General features: G+C 42.6%; 1 protein-coding gene across 2 annotated transcripts in view; it reads left to right on the forward strand.

Annotated features, from left to right (window-relative positions):
- The window catches only part of DESI2 (desumoylating isopeptidase 2), a 48775-nt gene extending 28301 nt beyond the window's left edge, over positions 1-20474 (forward strand). For both annotated transcript variants that reach the window (XM_044290626.1, XM_044290625.1), the window contains exons 3-5: positions 5323-5416; positions 10776-10917; positions 18389-20474. In XM_044290626.1, coding sequence (XP_044146561.1) covers positions 5323-5416; positions 10776-10917; positions 18389-18613 — 461 coding nt within the window. In that variant the 3' untranslated portion in view covers positions 18614-20474. The remainder of the gene's footprint in view (positions 1-5322; positions 5417-10775; positions 10918-18388) is intronic.
- The last annotated feature ends 309 nt before the right edge of the window (positions 20475-20783 follow it).

The following is a 20783-nucleotide window of genomic DNA, read 5'->3' on the forward strand; positions in this document are numbered from 1 at the left end:
CGTTCAGAAAATGGAGATACAAAAAACTAATTTTTGATTGCAAAAATGCTTTATTATGTAAAACTGAAGCAAACATCATAGAAAGTAGACATATTTGATATTATTTTTTTTGGTTACCTTGCCTCACAAAAAACTTAATCTAGAGCAATTTAAAATCATATGTACCCCAAAATAGTACCAATAAAACTGGCACCTTATCCCGTAGTTTCCAAAATGTGGTGGTGTTGTGTGTTTTTTTTTTTTTTTATTTTTTTTTTTTTTTTGAGTTTCTACTGTGGGGGTGCATCACGGGTGCTTCAAATGGGACATGGCATCTAAAAACCAGTTCAGCAAAATCTGCCTTCCAATAACCATATGGCGTTCCTTTCCTTCTGCGCCCTGCTGTGTGCCCGTACAGCAGTTTACGATCACTTGTGGGCTGTTTCTGTAAACAGAATCAGGGTAATAAATATTGAGTTTTATTTGGCTGTTAACCCTTGCTTTGCTACTGGAAAAAAATGTATAAAGTAAAATCTGCCCAAAAAGTGAAATTCAGAAATTTCATCTCCATTTTCCATTAATTCTTGTGGAACACCTAAAGGGTTTACAAAGTTTGTAAAATCAGTTTTGTATACCTTGAGGGGTGTAGTTTCTAAAATGAGGTCATTTTTGGGTGGTTTCTATTATGTAAGCCTCACAAAGTGAATTCAGACCTAAACTGGCCCTTTTAAAAAGTGAGTTTTTAAAATTTTCTGAAAAATTTCAAGATTTGCTTCCAAACTTCTAAGGCTACTTTCACACTAGCGTTCGAACGGATCCGCTCATATTAATGCAGACGGTGGCTCCGTTCAGAACGGATCCGTCTGCATTATAACTTAGAAAAATGTTCTAAGTGTGAAAGTAGCCTGAGCGGATCCGTTCAGACCTTACATTGAAAGTCAATGGGGGACGGATCTGCTTGAAAATTGAGCCATAGTGTGTCATCTTCAAGCGGATCCGTCCCCATTGACTTCCATTATAAGTCGGAACTGATCCGCACGGCCAGGCCGACACCCGAACGCTGCTTGCAGTGTTCAGGTGTCCGCTTACTGAGCGGAGCGGAGGCTGAGCGCTGGCAGGCGGATGCATTCTCAGTGGATCCGCCTCCACTGAGAATGCATTAGGGCCAGACGTCTGTGTTCAGGGCCGCTTGTGAGCCCCTTCAAACGGAGCTCACGAGCGGACACCTGAACACAGGTGTAAAAGGAGCCTAAGGCCTCTTTCACACGGGCGTCATGTTTTTTGCCCGGATAAGAGGCGGGTGCGTTGCGGGAAAATGCACGATTTTTCTGCGCGAGTGCAAAACATTGTCATGCGTTTTGCACTCGCATGAGAAAAATCGCGCATGTTTGGTACCCAGACCCGAACTTCTTCACAGAAGTTCGGGCTTGGGATTGATGTTCTGTAGATTGTATTATTTTCCCTTATAACATGGTTATAAGGGAAAATAATAGCATTCTGACTACAGAATGCATAGTATAATAGTGCTGGAAGGGTTAAAAATAATAAAAAAAGTTAACTCACCTTCTCCTCTTGTTAGCGTAGATCCCGGTCTGTTCTTTAGCTGTGGACTGAATGACCTGTGGTGACGTCAGATCACATGGTCCATAACCATGTTATAAGGGAAAATAATACAGTGAATAGACTGTCACCTAGAACCCATGCGTGAAAATCGCACCGCATCCGCACTTGCTTGAGGATGCATGCGATTTTTCACGCAACCCCATTCATTTCTATAGGGCCTGCGTTACGTGAAAAACGCACAAAGAGGAGCATGCTGCGATTTTCACGCAACGCACAAGTGATGCGTGAAAATCACCGCTCGTGTGCACAGCCCCATAGAAATGAATGGGTCAGGATTCAGTGCGGGTGCAGTGCGTTCACCGCACGCATCGCACCCGCATGGAAAACTCGCCCGTGTGAAAGGGGCCTAAGCCTTCTAACGTCCCCAAAAAATAAAATGTCATTTTCAAAATGATCCAAACATAAGGTAGACATGGAAAATGTAAAGTAATAATTATGAGGTATCGCTATCTCATATAAAATCCCAAATTTACCCAAAAATGTCAAATTTGCAAAAAATGGCCTGGGCAGGAAGGTGAAAACAGGCCCAGAATTGAAGGGGTTAAGAGTTTTGATGATGGGAGAGAATCTCATGTTTGGGTGGAGACATCCACATTATGTGGAGTGCAGAATAAAACTGCACAGACAAAAGAATTATTAGGAACACCATACAAATACAGTGTTGGACCCCCTTTTGCCTTCAGAACTGCCTTAATTCTACGTGGCATTGATTCAACAAGGTGCTGATAGCATCAAATGTTGGCACATATTGATAGGATAGCATCTTGCAGTTGATGGAGATTTGAGGGATGCACACCAGGGCACGAAGCTCCTGTTCCACCACATCCCAAAGATGCTCTATTGGGTTGAGATCTGGTGACTGTGCGGGCCATTTTATTTATTTTATTTATTTATTATACACACTTATATAGCGCTACTAATTCTGCAGCGCTTTACAGACATTATCATCCAACTGTCCCCAATGGGGCTCACAATCTAAGGTCCCTCAGTATGTCTTTGGAGTGTGGGAGGAAACCGGAGTACCCGGAGGAAACCCATACAAACTCCATGCAGATGTTGCCCTTGGTCAGATTCGAACCTAGCACCCCAGCGCTGCAAGGCACCAGTGCTAACCACTGAGCCACCGTGCTGACCATTTTAGTACAGTGAACTCATTGTCATGTTCAAGAAACCATTTTCCAGTCTTCAACAGTCCGATTTTGGTGAGCTCGTGCAAATTGTAGCCTCTTTTTCCTATTTGTAGTGGAGATGAGTGGTACCCGTTGGGGTCTTCTGCTGTTGTAGCCCATCCGCCTCAAGGTTGTGCGTGTTGTGGCTTCACAAATGCTTTGCTGCATACCTCGGTTGTAACGAGTGGTTATTTCAGTCAACGTTGCTCTTCTATCAGCTTGAATCAGTCGGCCCATTCTCCTCTGACCTCTAGCATCAACAAGGCATTTTTGCCCACAGGACTGCCGCATACTGGATGTTTTTCCCTTTTCACACCATTCTTTGTAAACCCTAGAAATGGTTGTGCGTGAAAATCTCAGTAACTGAGCAGATTGTGAAATACTCAGAGCGGCCCGTCTGGCACCAACAACCATGCCACGCTCAAAATTGCTTAAATCGCCTTTCTTTCCCATTCTGACATTCAGTTTGGAGTTCAGGAGATTGTCTTGACCAGGACCACAACCCTACATGCATTGAAGCAACTGCCATGTGATTGGTTGACTAGATAATCGCATTAATGAGAAACAGAACAGGTGTTCCTAATAATTCTTTAGGTGTGTGTGTATATGTGTGTGTGTGTATATATGTATGTGTGTGTATATATGTATGTGTGTGTGTGTATATATATATATATATATATATATATATATATATATATATATATATATATATATATATATATATATATATATATATATATATATATATATATATATATATATATAAAATTTGGGCAGCTTTTTATTTTGGCAGTACTGAAAATTAAATACTAAATATTCGACTTCTTTGGCTACTTTCACACCAGCATTTTCAATTCCACTATTTGAATAGGATCTCAATGGCGGAAGATAACGCTTCAGTTTTGTCTCCATTCATTCTCAATGGGCACATAACTGAATGAAACGGAATGCGCCAAAATGCATTCCGTTCAGTTTGGTTGTGTCCCCATCGCGGACAGAATAACACTGCAAGCAGTGTTTTTCTGTCTGCAATGTGGTGCGGAGCAAGACTGGTCCTGACACACAATGTAAGTCAATGGGGACTACATTGTAAGTCAATGGCTAGTTTTGCCTAGGGAGAAATAATTAGGAGAAATAAAATGGCCGCTGTTCTATTGTTACACACACAACCTGTCCTAATCACAGAGGAGGACAAGTTACTTCAAAACACTGAGCTAAAGAACTGCCTCATCTTCCCCTCCTACTTGTCAGGGATTATGGCCCTGAATACAGTTTAAGGGTCCATTCACACGTCCTGTTTTTTTTTCATCCTGAAAAACGGTCCGTTTTTTGCGGATCCGTTGTTCCTGAAAATGTTTCCGTATGTCATCCGTATGTCATCCGTTTTTTGCGGATCCGCAAAAAACGGGAGCATGTATACATTTCAATAATCAAATAAAGTTGTTTGGATTTCTTTGAAAAAAAAATTGAAAAAAAAAAAAAAAAAAAAAATTTGTTATGTGTTTCCAGGAACGGAATCCGCAAAAAACGGATGACATACGGAATGACATCCGAATGTCATCCGTTTTTTGCGGATCCATTGACTTTGTATTGTACCAGGATCCGATTTTTCAGGACAAGAATAGGACATGTTTTATATTTAAACGGACATGCGGAACGGAACAACGGAAACGGACAGCACACATTGTGCTGTCCGATTTTTTCCAGGACCCATTGAAAATGAATGGGTCCAGATCTGGTCCTGATCTGTTCCTGAAAAAACGGAACAGATCAGGAAAGAAAAAACGGACGTGTGAATGGACCCTAATATGATCTTCAACTGAATCACTGAAGGAACAGAGTTCTGGAAGAGACATGAAGTACAAAGAGGAGGTGGGGTTGTGGCGGTGCTCTGCTATGTGATTAGGCCAGGTTTTGTGTGTACTAATAGGATGGCGGCCATTTTATTTCCCCTAATGATTGCTCCCCAAACAAAATGAGCCATTCTAACTAATGAAAGGTATTTGGGAATAGATTGATAACTAAGTAATATATATATATTTTTTTTCTTAATTCCCGGAGAACCCCATTTAAAGAGCCAGGACAGGAAGTAGAATACGTGCAGTGACTTAAAAAAAAAAAAATCTGTTAAAAAAACGAAACATAAAAAATTGCATAGCGTATTCACATAGGCTGTTAAAATGTGAGAACAAAAATGATGGTGGTGTCCCTATAACTTGACAGCAGAATTGAGACTAGATTCTAGAGTCACTTAGACTGGATATGATATATGTGCAAGCAGTTGTTTTAGCGGGGCCCCTCTGCAGGGTAGGTCATCAGTATCGGGGCGCACAGCCCCTTTTAAACTCATTGGTTTTGTAAGTAAAAATCTCATCATAAATAAAACCTAAAACGTGGTGTGAAAGCTCTTACATCCATGACTAATAGATAATAACGTAAAACAAGAATGTCCTACAAACCCTAACAAGTACAGAAGTTTCATATGGATGGTTACGCATGAATTCACTGTCCACGCTCGTGGAAATAATTATCTCTATTTTTATCCACACAGAATTTGCTTATGGCGGTCACCCTTATCCTTTCTCTGGTGTGTTTGAGATATCGCCCGGGGATTCTTCAGAACTTGGAGACACATTTAAGTTTAAGTGAGTAGATTACTTTTGTAGAAGAAAACGATACAGCAACAAATGTCCTACACAATACAAAATATATTGGTGAACATGCAAAATCCCTGCAGTATGGCCTTTGCTTTCAGTTCTAGGTTACTAGAAAAAACTGCCTTTTTGGTAGCGATTACCTCGGCTAGGCGTGTTGGTGAGATTTCGGCCTTCTCTGCCGTTCCTCCTTATACTAACATCCTGGAAGACAGAGTACTTAGTAAGCCAGATCCCTCCTCCTTTTTTTATTTTTTATTTTTTTTTTTTACCAGTTTCATCGGACCCAATACACGGTTCTTCCTTCCTTGTGTCAGGACCTAAAGAATGAGAGAGGGAAAGCTCCACTGTCTAGACGTCCAAAGATGCCCATCAGAATATTTGAGGGTCACTAGTCAATGGAGAAAATCCTCTAAGCTTTTTTTATACAGTTTTGCGGTTAAAAACAGGGGTGATAAAGTTTCTTCTAGAACACTGTCTAGAATAGATGGATAGTAGGGGCCATCTCCTTAGCCTATTTTTCAGCAGGGGAATCCCTTCCTTTCAGATTTGGTGCTCACTCTACCAGATCCATTTCTACTACTTGGGCAGAGAGGGCTGATGCATCTCTAGAGCAAATTTGTAGGGCTGCTACCTGGAAATCTGTGTACTTTCTTTCGCCACTACAGATTAGATTTGGACTCTGGAGCAGTTATTTACCAGTAATCAGTGTTCCATGAGGGATAAGGGGGATAAGCCATTGCTAGACTGAGAACACATGCACGCTTGGCCAGGGCGAGCATGCATGTGTATAGTGGGTATAGCTGTTGACCGCTATATTATGTGTACAGCACCGTGAATACATTTTTCATGAATAATTCTCCTGACTGCTGTAAGTGTATTCTGTGTAATTGGGACTTTAGGATACCACACACTTACTAGAATGAAAACTAGAATAGGATCAGTCACTAAACCTTAATTGTCTTAAATAAGGGAAATATTTTCTGAAACCGCAAGCATTTTCCACACTTTTTGTGAGAATAAATTTTACAGTTGATGCTGAATTTTTAGTTTTATTAATTATACTGTAGAGAAAACTACAACTGTTTCTAAAATGCAATCTAATCATGTGCTGCACTGATTATTGGAAATGAAGCGAGATGAGGGTTGAATGCCGGCGCTTTCATCACTACATGATCCGATCCGGGCTGTAATTATGTGCTCACCACATGGTGGGAGGCTCTTTGTGTGATTTTTCTTTTTACTGTGCTTTGTTCAGCAAAGTATAATAACCTGACAACGTCTGAGCGTGTATGTGGGAGGAGAGCACACCTCGCTATTTCATCCTGCGCAGATCACCAGGCTTCTAGTGTTCCAGAGGAAATGTCTAAATTCAGCCAGACTGTGTGAACACTACAGAGTTCTCAGAATAATGTTTCCTATTTGCTTAAAAGGCTGAGGGGCATGGGGTGCTCCCTGGATATAATTAGGCAGCATTCATACGACTTGTGTCACCAGATCTTTACTTCATCATGGGTTAAGGCGAATGTTTTACGCTCTGGTTCCATGAAAAGCATGTGTAAGGCTAGGGTGAAAGGGATTGCAAATTAGCTCTTAACAAGCTTCCTCTAATGTCCCCAGATGTAAGGCAGCTATCTCTTAAGTCAATGTTCGACGCTTTAACTAGGCCTTGAGATATGACTTGGATATTTAAATAAGCCTGCATCTCATCTGTAGACAGCTGTTTCAGGTTGATTGCCCCTCATCAGTGCAGATCAGAGTACTGGCTTAAATGGGTGAGGGGCCTCAGTCCAGATTTGGAGGGTACTAGCTCTTCCCAAGGATCGAACATCGACTTATTGGATAGCTGCCTTACATCTGGTGGCATTGGAGGCAGAGCTTGCTAAGAGCTCATTTGCATTCCTTTTCTTCCCAGAGGAGCATGTATGACCTATAAGTTTCCTCACGCCAACTAATGCGCTCTCTCCCCAAGGAGAGACGGTACACCGCCCCCCCCAGATTAAGGCTAGGTTCACATGTGCTTTTGGGGCTCAATCCCAATAGACTCCATGGAGGTCCATTGGGCTCTGTTATTGTCATTCATGTGCCTCATCTGGTACAGCTGCTCCTTTAACGGCGCAGAACAATGAAAATGCCAATGTCATACTAGCCTTAAAAGGGAGTCTGTCAGCAGCTTTGACCACGCAGTACTGCTGACTGTGCTAAGTAATGGCCTGTGGAGACCAGGGTAAACCTATAAACCGTTATCAAAGCTTTTATTAGCTACCGGCTCACTTTACAGGACATCTATCAGCAGATTTGTACCTATGAAACTGGCTAACCTGTTACATGTGCACTTGGCAGCTGAGGGCATCTGTATTGGTCCCATGTTAATATGTGCTCGCATTATTTTTTTTTTTAATGCAAATGAGCCTCTAGGAGCAATGGGGGCATTAACGCTACACCTAGAGGCTCGGCTCTCTCTGCACCTGCCGCACCCTCTGCACTTTGACAAGACCAGGCAGTGTAAACCTGATAATGCTTGGCTCAAAGTGCCGAGCTTGTGGCAGTTGCAAAGAGAGTAGAGCCTCTAATTGTAATGGCAATGCTCCTAGGGGCTCATTTGCATATATTAAAACATTATTTTTCTCAGCAATGTGAGCACATATTAACATGGGACCAACACAGATGCCTTCACCTGCCAAGCACACAAGCAACAGGTCAGCCAGTGTCATAGTTAGAGAACTGCTGACAGTTGTGTGCTTCAAAAAAACACATTGGTGTAGAGGTGCATTTATGATGTCCTCCTGTTTTGAACATCTAGGATACTCAGAATGTGGCAATAAAAAAATGATTTTTGACACTTTTTTTGAGGCAGTTGCAGTAAAAACAACTTGACTACACCATCTTAATATAACCTGAAAGATGGTTTGCACGCACACAGTATCTCACCGCGTTTGCTGCAAACTGTATAATAAAGAACCAATACTAATGAAATTATAATTATTTTTTTCTATTCCTCCCTTTAATAAAATATGTTAATAAGACCCACATACCCTAAAATGGTACCAATAAAAAAAAAACTGCTCCCGCAAAAAAACAAGCCACATATGGCTGCATGGGCAAAAAACTAATAATTTATGACTCTTGCAATTGGGCTATATAAAAACAAAACTTTATTTTTCCATGAGAGAAAAATATTCTTGTGCAGAAGTAGTAAAATGAAGAGATTAAATCTACATATATATTTGGTATTAAGGTAAGGTAAACATATTAATTAAATAAAAGTAACCTGCTACACGGTGAATGTCATAAATTTTATGTAGCAATGCTTTTTGTTTTTTGTTTTATTGTTATTTTTATTTTTTATTTTTTTTGTTTTGTCTTCAGGTGGAATAAGGCTACTTTCACACTAGCGTTCGATCGGATCCGTTCTGAACGGATCCGATCATAATAATGCAGACGGAGGCTCCGTTCAGAACGGATCCGTCTGCATTATTTTAGCATATAAAAGCTAAGTGTGAAAATAGCCTCGTACGGATCCGTCCAGACTTTCAATGTAAAGTCAATGGGGGACGGATCCGCCTGAAGATTGAGCCATATTGTGGCATCTTCAAACGGATCCGTCCCCATTGACTTACATTGTAAGTCTGGACGGATCCGCACGCCTCCGCACGGCCAGGCGGACACCCGAACGCTGCAAGCAGCGTTCAGCTGTCCGCCTGTCCGTGCGGAGGCGAGCGGAGCGGAGGCTGAACGCCGCCAGACTGATGCAGTCTGAGCGGATCCGCTCCATTCAGACTGCATCAGGGCTGGACGGCTGCGTTCGGGTCCGCTCGTGAGCCCCTTCAAACGGAGCTCACGAGCGGACCGACGAACGCTAGTGTGAAAGTAGCCTAAAAGGTGTGACCAGGGATGACCTATTGCTACTCCCCCAAGCCATGCATATTATATGAACGGATCTATTAACGACAAACGATAATTTTACAGCATGCTTAAAGATCACAGTGGATGAGAAACGAGCAATTTATTGCTCATCTTTAAATCGTTCATACTCATTACATCACACAATTCTCGTCAGTTTTCGCTCGCATGCACGAGAATACCTTAAAGGATAACTGTCACATTTTAGACCTTAATTTCAATTTTCATATATGTAGTTACTAATAACATGATATTCCAGAATCGGTTACTATTAGACTGACTCACCCCATATTTAATAAGATTCAGCCCTTAGCAACCAGTCTGCCTAAAGGGTTAATCTCCTGCAGCACAAAGGGGTCCTCTTACCACTTGTTGCTTTCATTTACACACTGAGCAGATGGCAGATCTCCCTTCCCTGGTCTGCGCTGCTACAACTCTGCATTCTCCAGCTCTGCTGAGTGAGGGAGCGTCTGCCAAGCGCAGGGACAGGGAGAAGTGCACGCAGCCCAGGCACTGTTATCAGCTGCTGGGGAGGACCTGGCTTTAATCATTTACTTACAGTCCCTGGCTGTCAGGAATCTGACCTTGCACGCTGCGTGCTTCTGCGTCCTCCGTCCTTCAACACATAGGGTTGCTAGGCATGGTCCGTCTATTTTAAGCACAGGTAAAAGTAGGCAGTACAGGGAACAAAACTGTGGCATTAAGGGGTAATTGAATACACTGTTAAAAGTTGAATTAGGGCCACCAAGGTGATATTGATCACCACAATCCAATACTCCAAAATAAAAATAAAACGACAGTTATCCTTTAAGAATACTTAATAAGCTCTAGATGTCAATCCCGACAGGTTTCCTTTAAATGGTTTTTGTTTTGTTCCCATTTAGACTTGCATGTGATTTTCAGCATTTTCAGGACAATACATATAGAACTTTTCTAACTTTTTCTGAAGAAAAATTCATTCATCTCTTAAAATTAAGTGTGTGTCGGCGTTCCCTAGTTATTAAATGCATTGTGCACTGCATATTTATTTACAGAAATGTAAAATGTCAGGTATTTCAATAAATATGGTTTAAGTTCTAAGTAGCCTTATATCTTACATGACGGTAAGAAAAGGCCCAATGTCACCATTTTACTATAATACATTTTATTATTACTAAACTATTGGCCATTTATGAAGACGTTGGAGTCAGACCTTTGGCTTACAGGATTCATGGTTTACGGCCGCGTTGCTTTCACCTCTAGGGCTGCACAGTAGTCTACACTTGTGGCTCATTCAGAAATGAGGTATATTCGCACCCAGCAGATTTATATACCCAAAAATATCCCCTCCCTGTTTACTTCTGACTGCATGCGATTTCTTGAAGACTTTTTATATTTGACTCTGTATGTTCCTATATTTGAACATGCAGAGGTAAAGGCTAAATTATTTCTAATTTGTTTGTTTTAGGGAAGCCATAGCTCTCGGAAGCACAGATTTCACTGAGAATGACATAGAGAAAATTGTAGAAGAACTTGGAAAGGATTTCAAAGGGAATGCTTACCATCTAATGCACAAAAACTGCAACCATTTTTCATCAGCTTTATCAGAGGTAAATTAGTGTTTCCGTCATGTACAAGCTTTGCAAGGGAGCAGTCTACTGTCTGAAAGGGGTAGCCCAATTTTAGAATATGACGCATCTGGGTTACCTTAAAGTGAAGTTGCTGAGGGGAACTTTTATCAACATCTTTTAGGCAGATAATTGGCGTCAAAGGTTTGTAAAGTTTGGGGCACACCCTGCTTGAGACTGTTTTTAGAATTGTGCATCCCTCTTCACATTTTTCCAAAAAGTGAGCATGGATTATACCTGGAATCTATACTGGTTCCCTTGCTGGGGTAGATTTCACTTCAGGGGTACAAACCTGCACAGATGTAACAAAACTATTAAGAAATGTGTACCTCCTTAATAAATGTGGTGTATTTGACACCAGTGGGAGGTAGATTAAAGGGGTTATCCAAGACCTATTATCCCCATCCACCCCATATGCCCAGGCCTCTCACAGAGGTTGTACTTACCTCGCTTCCCGACACCTGCGTCGCTTCTGATGCTGGCACGGCCACTTCTGCATCTACACTTCTCGTGGATAAAAACCTTCGGGGGCAGCCAATACCAGGCTGCGACAGGAAGGAGCCTCCCTAGCATTGCGGGCGACGCTAGGGAGGCTTGTTCCCGTAGTTGCCCGTTATTGGCTGCACCTCCAACCGTGCAATAGGTAGATGCAGTGCCAGCATCAGAAGCAACGCTGGGCACGGGCATATGAAAGGGGGAAGGGGGGGATTATAGGTCTTGGATAACCCCTTTAAGACTGGTCTCTATAAATGTCCTCATTAGTGTTCAAATAGGATTTCATGTGATTTTCATGGACCACCACACAGTGGCATTTGTTGGAGGCTCCATTGGAGGTATACTTTGAATGCATTTCCCAACCTATAACTCTATGGTATTCAGCAAATGCTGTGTGAACATAGCCTAATATTTCAAGCAGTTTGAATGCTCTTATTGCTTTTTTTGAAAAGTCAAGCTATTGTCTGTGTTCAGCCACAACATAAAAATACTTGTGGTTTTGGCTGGAGATTGGCTTTCTTTGTGTCACATTCTCCCAGTTCTAAGGAATACAGTGCACTTATCAAAAGTGCTCGGCAGCTAGCCAAATCAGGTAGAAGATCATCTTATAGTGGTTAAAGGGGTTCTCCAGAATTTAACAGCTGTCCCTAGGATATCAGATTGCCTGACGGGGTCCGACACCCCACAACCACACTGATCAAGTTATTCGGGAGTAGCTGCGGCACTGGGATTACATTTCTGTTGTGTAGCTGTTTCCTGCAGCACTGCTCCCATTAATTTCATATGGAGCAGTGCTGCAACAGCAACCGGCTCCATCCAGTACACTAAGGACAGCGCTGTGTAGTTCCAGTGCAGGAACTGCGCCCAAACAGCTGATCGGCAGGGTGTTGAATGTGATAATAGTGACTTATCCTAGGGAAAGGATAGTGTTCCAGTCGGCACTCAATCAGATCCAGACTGTAGTGGGAAGGTGCAATCTCCACGTATAATCCAAAAATATCCCAGCAGCCGTGTAGTTATCAGTATTCTTGTTTTATTTACTGATCATAGTATACATCAAAGATATACCAGGTAGTAAGACAGAATCTAAAGGTACATATATAGGGAAATCAATCACAAGCCTGTGACGTCAGACACCCACAATGGGCGCTAAATACAAAGTAACCAATCAACAATAGTGTTTCACTTTTAGGTAACCATGTTAATACATATTACCAGTTGGAGTATTCAACGCGCGGACAAAGTCTATAAAAGAAAAAGAAAACCAATATTAAAGAAACACTTCATCAGACGTAAAAACCTTTTACAATCGCATAATCCCTATTCAAACCTCTGGGATAAAGTGTATCCAATGTATGAATCCAATACGCTTCTCTGCACAACAAAAGCTTGTTAATGTCTCCACCCCTCCTTGTTCTCTTGATTTGCTCCAAAACTTGGAATTTTAATTGTGCTATAGAGTGTTTGTTTATATTTATGAAAGTGATATGGGAGAGGTAACAATAGGTTTTTGTTCTTATTTTGGACTTATGTTTACAAATCCGATCCCTTATTGTCTGCGTGGTCTCCCCGATATGTAACAAGGTTTTATTATAGTATCAATACGAGACAAAATGCATTAAAATACAGGTAAAGGACAATACTATGGTGAATAGAGAACACACAAGAAAAAATGGGACACCGCTAGTACATCAAAATATCCAGGCTGGTCAGATCATATAAATATAACATAGAAAAAATGTGGGGGGTTCAGCCCGCACAACCTTGTATGCAGGTGCACATTGCTATGGCGAAGGCGACCTTGACGTGGTGAGTGGCTTATTACGCTTTGGCCAAAATGTACACCAATGCCTTATTCAACATCCAGCATAAAGGCAGGGCAGAGTGCTGGTTTGCAGAGTGCAATTGCATTTGTTTTTGCATAAATATAACAGTGTATACGTAGCCCAGACCGGGTATCTAAGGCCTCTTTCACACTTGCGTTGTCCGGATCCGGCGTGTACTCCACTTGCCGGAATTACACGCTGGATCCGGAAAAACGCAAGTGTACTGAAAGCATTTGAAGACAGATCCGTCTTCAAAATGCTTTCAGTGTTACTATGGCACCCAGGACGCTATTAAAGTCCTGGTTGCCATAGTAGGAGCGGGGAGCGGTATACTTGCAGTCCGTGCGGCTCCCGGGGCACTCCAGAATGACGTCAGAGCGCCCCATGCGCATGGATGACGTGCCATGCAATCACGTCATCCATGCGCATGGGGCGCCCTGACGTCACTCTGGAGCGCCCCGGGAGCCGCACGGACGGTAAGTATACTGCTCCCCACTACACATTACCATGGCTGCCAGGACTTTAGCGTCTTGGCAGCCATGGTAACCATTCAGAAAAAGCTAAACGTCGGATCCGGCAATGCGCCGAAACAACGTTTAGCTTAAGGCCGGATCCGGATCAATGCCTTTCAATGGGCATTAATTCCGGATCCGGCCTTGCGGCAAGTCTTCAGGATTTTTGGCCTGGAGCAAAAAGCGCAGCATGCTGCGGTATTTTCTCTGGCCAAAAAACGTTCCGTTCCGGAACTGAAGACATCCTGATGCATCCTGAACGTATTTCACTCCATTCAGAATGCATTAGGATAAAACTGATCAGGATTCTTCCGGCATAGAGCCCCGACGACGGAACTCTATGCCGGAAGAAAAGAACGCAGGTGTGAAAGAGCCCTAATACATATAACCAGCCGAGGCTATCAGGACAGAGTAGAAATCCAATACAGTACATAGATGTATAAACTGCAGAATAGCAAGATACATGAAGAAGCTTACGCGAAACGTGCGTTGGGGTTCGCCACTTGGGTACTTGTTTGGCTTTATAGTGGACAGTTCAGTATGTTAGATCCATGTATCTTGCTATTTTGCACTTTGCACATCTATGTACTGTATTGGATTTCTACTCTGTCCTGATAGCCTCAGCTGGTTATATGTATTATATACCCGGTCTGGGCTACACTGTTATATTAATATAATCTGTACTCACTTCTGTGAGTCATTTATTGGTGTATTGCGGATATGTAACAAGCCACACGGGCATTTTATCATATAGAGAACATTAGTCGATTCACAGGTAAAAAAAAAGTCTATTGTAAAGGGCTGTACGGGGGGGGGGGGGGGGGGGGGGGGTTAAAATATAGGGCCTTTTAATAATGTGAGAGCATTGAAAACAATGGAGGCACGGAAAAGTGCCTTTTTTCTGTGTAGCAAGAGTGCTCTGTCTGCACATTTCTTTGCCACTGCCCAAATCGGCATGCACCAATTTATCTCTGACTCGGGGTTCTCTTATTACAAATTTAATGATGGATATATAAATTCTTCCACCCCTGGATAAGCTTTTGCCAAGAGGTGCCAGTGTTTTCGTACCATATGATCAAAACCCATGTTATAGGGATGGAATTTGTGTATGAATGCCAACTTCTGTGCTTTCTCCCGGACGGGGGTGGGACTGTGTGTTCCAATCAGATTTCACTTCATCAAGGACTGATCTTGGGTATCCCCTCTCAACAAATCTCAAGGTCATTTCTTCTAATCTGGAGGTTTGTCTCACAGGATCCGTAACAATATGTTGGACTCTGGAATTGGGACTTGGGTATTGCTCTCTTCAAAGATGAAGGCTGGGCACTGGTGTAAAAGAGAATACTATTTCTATATGTCTCTTTCCTATAAAGGGATGACCACTTTCATCCTTTATCAGAACAGTGTCCAAGAAGTTCACCATATTTTTATCATATGGTGAATTTCAGGCCCTCACAGGCTGTGTTTTAAATGATTGAAAAAAGAAAGGATGCACTCCTGTGGCCCCGCCCATACGCAAAAAATGTCAGCTATAAATCTTTTCCAAATTAATATATTCAGACGATATGATTCAGTATTATACACATGTAGTTCTTCAAAAGATTACATAAATGCATTTGCGTACGGCGGGGCCACATTCGAACCAATCGCGGTACCCCGCCGCTGTGGGTATCTTCAAACATGAAGTAGTTCTCAAACAAAACCAAATGCAGTATCTGTAAGAAAAATTCTCTCTGTGGCTTATGTCAGATACAGCCCTTATCCCCTTTCTACATCTATATTGACCAACCAACTTTCAACGGGTACAGATTGCATATCCGCGATCACACTCAAAATGTGATGTATCCAACAGAAATGACTTTGTACTTTTTTTTTTTTTTTTATATCAATGGCGTTAATACCTTCTCAAGATCTGATTTGAACACAGTTCCACCACCCCCCTTCTGGGAGAAAGCGCAGAGATCGTCATTCTTACACCAATTCCATCCCTTATACACGGGTTTTGATAATATGGTACGAAAACACTGGCACCTCTTGGCAAAAGCTTATCCAGGGGTGGAAGAATTTATATATCCATCATTAATTTGTAATAAGAGAACCCAGAGTTACAGAGAGAAATTGGTGCATGCCGATTTGGGCAGTGGCAAAGAAATTTGCAGACAGAGCACTCTTGCTACACAGAAAAAGGCACTTTTCCGTGCCTCCATTGTTTTCAATGCTTTCACATTATTAAAAGCCCTATATTTTATCATCCCCGTACAGGACAGCCCTTCGAAATAGTTTTCTTTACCTGTGAATTGACTAATGTTATCTATATGATAAAATGCCCGTGTGGCTTGTTATATATCGGGGAGACCATGCAGACAATAAGGGATTGGATTTGTAAACATAAGTCCACAATAAGAACAAAAAACCTATTGTTACCTCTCCCATACCACTTTGATAAATATGCACACTCGATAGCACAATTAAAATTCCAAGTTTTGGAGCAAATCAAGAGAACAAGGAGGGGTGGAGACATTTAAAAAGCTTTTGTTGTGCAGAGAAGCGTATTGGATCAGGGGGGCAAATCAAATTACATTTTAGTTCATATAAGATTAAAGGAGTTTTCCAGGGGTTAAAAAAAAATAAAAAAAAATCACTACTCAACTCGCCGATGTGTCACCATTCCATTGCTGCTCCAGCCTGGGCTTGACACACAGGACATGGCCAGTACACCTATTGAAAAGGGTTAGGTAGGGAGATTTCTAATGATTCCTGCAGACTATCTGGGTACTTTCACACTAGCGTTGTTTGGATCCGGAAAACTGTATCCAAACAGAAATAATTTTTTGGTTGATCCATCTCATTCGGTATCATCCGGAATAACTGATCCAGCAACGTGCCAATTTCCAGAACACTTTGTACCAGATTCGGTGTTCTGGCAGAATGCTATACTCTTGTCACTTCCAGTGACGCGGCCGCATCGGAAGTGAGGAGAATCAGCTGGAGGAAGGGGTGTGCGGCGCAAGCGCAGATCCACGGGTGAGTCAAAATTATAGCATGCGCGAAACGGGCCGGGACACCCTGCGCCTGGGTAGGAGAGGTGTGTCCGTCCGTCCGTGCGCGCGCACTTTGGGGTAGGTAGATCCACTGACAAATCTTCCTACCAGAGTGCGGGCACACCTCTCCTACCCAGCCGTAGCTCTAGGCGCAGTGTGTCCCAGCCGGTTTCGCACATGCGCATTAAAGCCTCATGCACATGTCCGTGGAACACGGACCGTGAGATACCGGCCTGGATTCCAGCTGAGTGCAGGAGCGCATGGTGTCATTGGTTGCTATGACGCCATGCGCTTTGTGCCGCCGCTGCTGTACAGTAACACACTCGTATAGATAATACGAGTGTATTACTGTACAGCAGCGGGCGCACTGCGTCATAGCAACCAATGGCGCTGTGCGCTCCTGCACTCAGCTGGAATCCAGGCCGGTATCTCACGGTCCGTGTTCCACGGATGTGTGCATGTGGTTTAAGTGGGCACTTCTCCCGCGGCGTTGCTATAATTTTGACTTGCCCGTGGATCTGCGCTTGCATAGCGCCGCACACCCCTTCCTCCAGCTGATTCTCCTCTCTTTTCCGGTTCGGCCATGTCACCAGAAGTGACAAGGGTATAGCATTCTGGCAGAACACCGGCATTAATACATCTCTATGGCAATTAATGCCGGATCCGGCCTGTGCGGTAGTGTTCTAGGATTTTGGCCAGGAAAAAATATCGCAGCAAGCTGCAGTATTTTGTCCGGTCAAATACCGTACAAGGGACGGAATGGAAGACATCCTGATGTATACTGACCGGATTGGTTTCCATTCAGAATGCATTAGGACAAAACTGAAAGCGTTTTTTTCCAGTTTTGAGACCCTTTACTGGATTTCAATACCGGAAAAGAATAACTCTATGAAAGTACTCTAACACAAAGTTTCTTCTAAGCTCTCTAAATGCTAAGCTCTGTGAAAGCAAACCTGTCCAATTGAAAATGCAGTTCAGTCAGCAGGCGTCATGTTATAGAGCAGGAGGAGCTGAGCAGATTGGTTCTGGGTTTAGTAGTCATGTGGATATTGACAGCCTCCCCTGTATGAGTCGGTGCAAACACTGACAGGAGTCTGCCCACTGGACTGCTACTGCCGGAAGTGCAGAAATAAAAATGAATAAAATACAAATTCTACTAAGATCTATGGGGGTCATTTGTCATTCTGAAATACGCCTAAATTAGGCGTATTTCAGGGGCATATTGTGCTGTAACAGCTAGTTGTCGCAATCTTCAACTTTTTCCCGCTCACGCAAGGTCTAAATAGGTGGGCATGGCGGGGAAGGGGGCGGGCCAGCAGCTGGCGCCTTTTCAATACTCCAGCGGATCCAGTAGGCTTAGGGCTTTTTTAAGACCGGCGTCTAAAACGCCGGTCTTAATAAGTTTCCCTATGTGTCAGTGTGCTCCACCTGCTGTGTAAACATGCTTCATTTTTAGTGTGACGCGTTCTCTTTAATGTCCTCCTGGGTTACTGTTGGGCGTCCCAGTATTTCTGTCAATTTTCTTTGCCCTCTTTTAGGCATAAGTCCTACTGGTTTTTTTTCTTTTGTTTTTTTGCAGATCCTGTGCGGTAAGGAGATTCCTCGTTGGGTAAACCGGTTGGCATACTTTAGTTCCTGTGTACCTTTTCTACAAAGCTGTCTACCGAAGGAATGGTTGACGCCTGCTGCCCTCCAATCCAGTGTCAGCCAGGAGCTGCAGGAAGAACTGGAAGAAGCAGAAGATGCAGCTGCCTCCACCTCTGCATCCCTAGTGCCCAGGCCGGGCCGACACACCAAACTATAGGGGAATATTCATGGAAAACTGACAAGAATTGTTTTTCTTTTTGCAAATAAAAGTGTTTGGATTGATCTCCAGCAACTGACACCTCTGTCCTTCAGAGGAAGTGTGTTCCACACTAGGACATAAATGACCACATTCATTTGACGTATTTTCTGCTCAGGATCATGTTTGTATTCAGAAGGCTATGGTTCCTACATATCTTTCCAGCATTGTTTCAGAATTTTTATTTATTTACTTTTGTTACTTTCCCTATTTTCAGTATTTAACGTGGACTTCCCACTTTTTTCTTTATATGCCTGCCACTGACAATGAAGAACTGTTACTCGCTACATGTAGCTGACAGAATGGAAATGGGCTTACCTCAGCTGTTCAATCCAGTAGCGCCTGTATATGCAGCACATGCTCCTCAGGAGTCTCCACCTTTTCATACTTTGTTCTACCTGGGTAAATCACATGTTGCAGTTCCTTCTGGCCCCATAGGGTTTTTTATAACTGACCTACCCAACCTGTGTTCTTGTCAAAGCCAAATAAACCTGTGGGAGACTATTTTAAGATCCACCAGCTCCATGGGAATCTGGTAACTTGTAGCCTAGTTCTGTAGGACTGTTGAATTCTAGATGAAGGTGCTGTGGTTTGACAGGTTAAAGCATTCCTCCGGTTTAAGAAGACTTCTGATGTTAGAGACCTGTGAAAAGTTTTCATCAGAGGGCACGTGCTTGCTGACATGCCAGTCACTAGATTGGAGCTAATGCACATAGGACACATCTCGGCTTTGGCTCCCATCAGCTTTCTCCAGCTTTAGGGCTCATGCACACAGCCGTAGACAATTTTTTTTTTTTTTTTTTTGCTGTCTGCAAATTGTGGATCAACTTTTCTGATTTTGCGGAACAGAACATCCTGCCATCTATAGAACAGTCCTATCCTTGGCCGTAGTACGTACAAGAATAGACCATGTTCTATTTTATTTATTTTTATTCTTTTATTTTTTTTACGGGTACAGCGGAACAGACATACAGATCTTTTGTGGTCACATTGATGTGAATGGGTCTGCATCAGACCACAAAGATGCGGACAAAAACACGGTTGTGTGCATAAGCCCTTACTTTGAAAGCTAAAGACGTCTTCAGTTCTGAGTAAAGCCGTCAGGAGCTGAAGTCTGAGGCCTCCACTGTTGAAATCTCAAATCTCAGCAGTTTTCGATAACTGGGGAACACTTATGTCATTTCTCTCTAGTGACTGAGAATTTCATTTGAAACCCTTAGACTCCTCCAGGACTAGAGCTATGGAAGAAAACCAACAAGTACTGTACTTTTTCTATCAGATCAGGGATTTTGCATGAATTTTACACCAAGGTCTTGCTAAGTGTTTGTTTTAGTTTTTTTTTTATATATACATTTTTTCCTAATAAGATATGTAGTCTATCTGGGCTGATACATTTTCCAGCCTTTTTACTTAGGACCTGTTTCTATGTATGATCCATGATGTACTAGTAAAAATAAGTACACAAAATAATCATGTGTGGCCTAATGAATGTTGGCCTCACTGCGGGGCAGCCTTCCCAGGAGAAATTCTACACCGTACTAACCCAGATATTGTAAGGTCATATCTACATGCCGAGGATTCTGCACCTAGTCCTGCCATTCCTCACGCTGTGCTGCTGGATTGAATATTTTCTCAGGAAAATATGCACACAGAGTAATGGGCGCGCGGTAGTCTTACAGCCACAGTGCGCTCATTTGGCCACGGATTAGCTCCATTCATTTACAGCTGTGAATCTGACTTTAGTAAACCTGTGCCGTGTTAGGATGGCCTAAAGCAAATGCTAAGGAAAGTGTCTCATCTTAAAATTAATTTCACAGCTGTATTTTTATAAAGGGGGAAATCCACTGTATATACAGTGTCATGAAATTACCTCATGGGCAAAGGACTTTGTCAGATACCAATTTTTGATCTCGGGGTGCTCCCTGAGATGTGGGTTTAGAAACTTTTTTTTTTTTTTTGGGGTCATTTATTAAGACCGGCGTTTTAGGCGCAGGCTTCTCCATAATTTTGACGCATCAAACACTGCTTCTAAACCTAAGATGGCTTCCTAACTGTCTTGCATTTAGACCATTTTCTACCCAAACCAGACGTAGAAAATGATGAATGAGACGGGCCGGACCTTCCCTGCCCA

This window comes from Bufo gargarizans, chromosome 4, assembly GCF_014858855.1.
Source record: "Bufo gargarizans isolate SCDJY-AF-19 chromosome 4, ASM1485885v1, whole genome shotgun sequence".
NCBI lineage: Eukaryota > Metazoa > Chordata > Amphibia > Anura > Bufonidae > Bufo > Bufo gargarizans.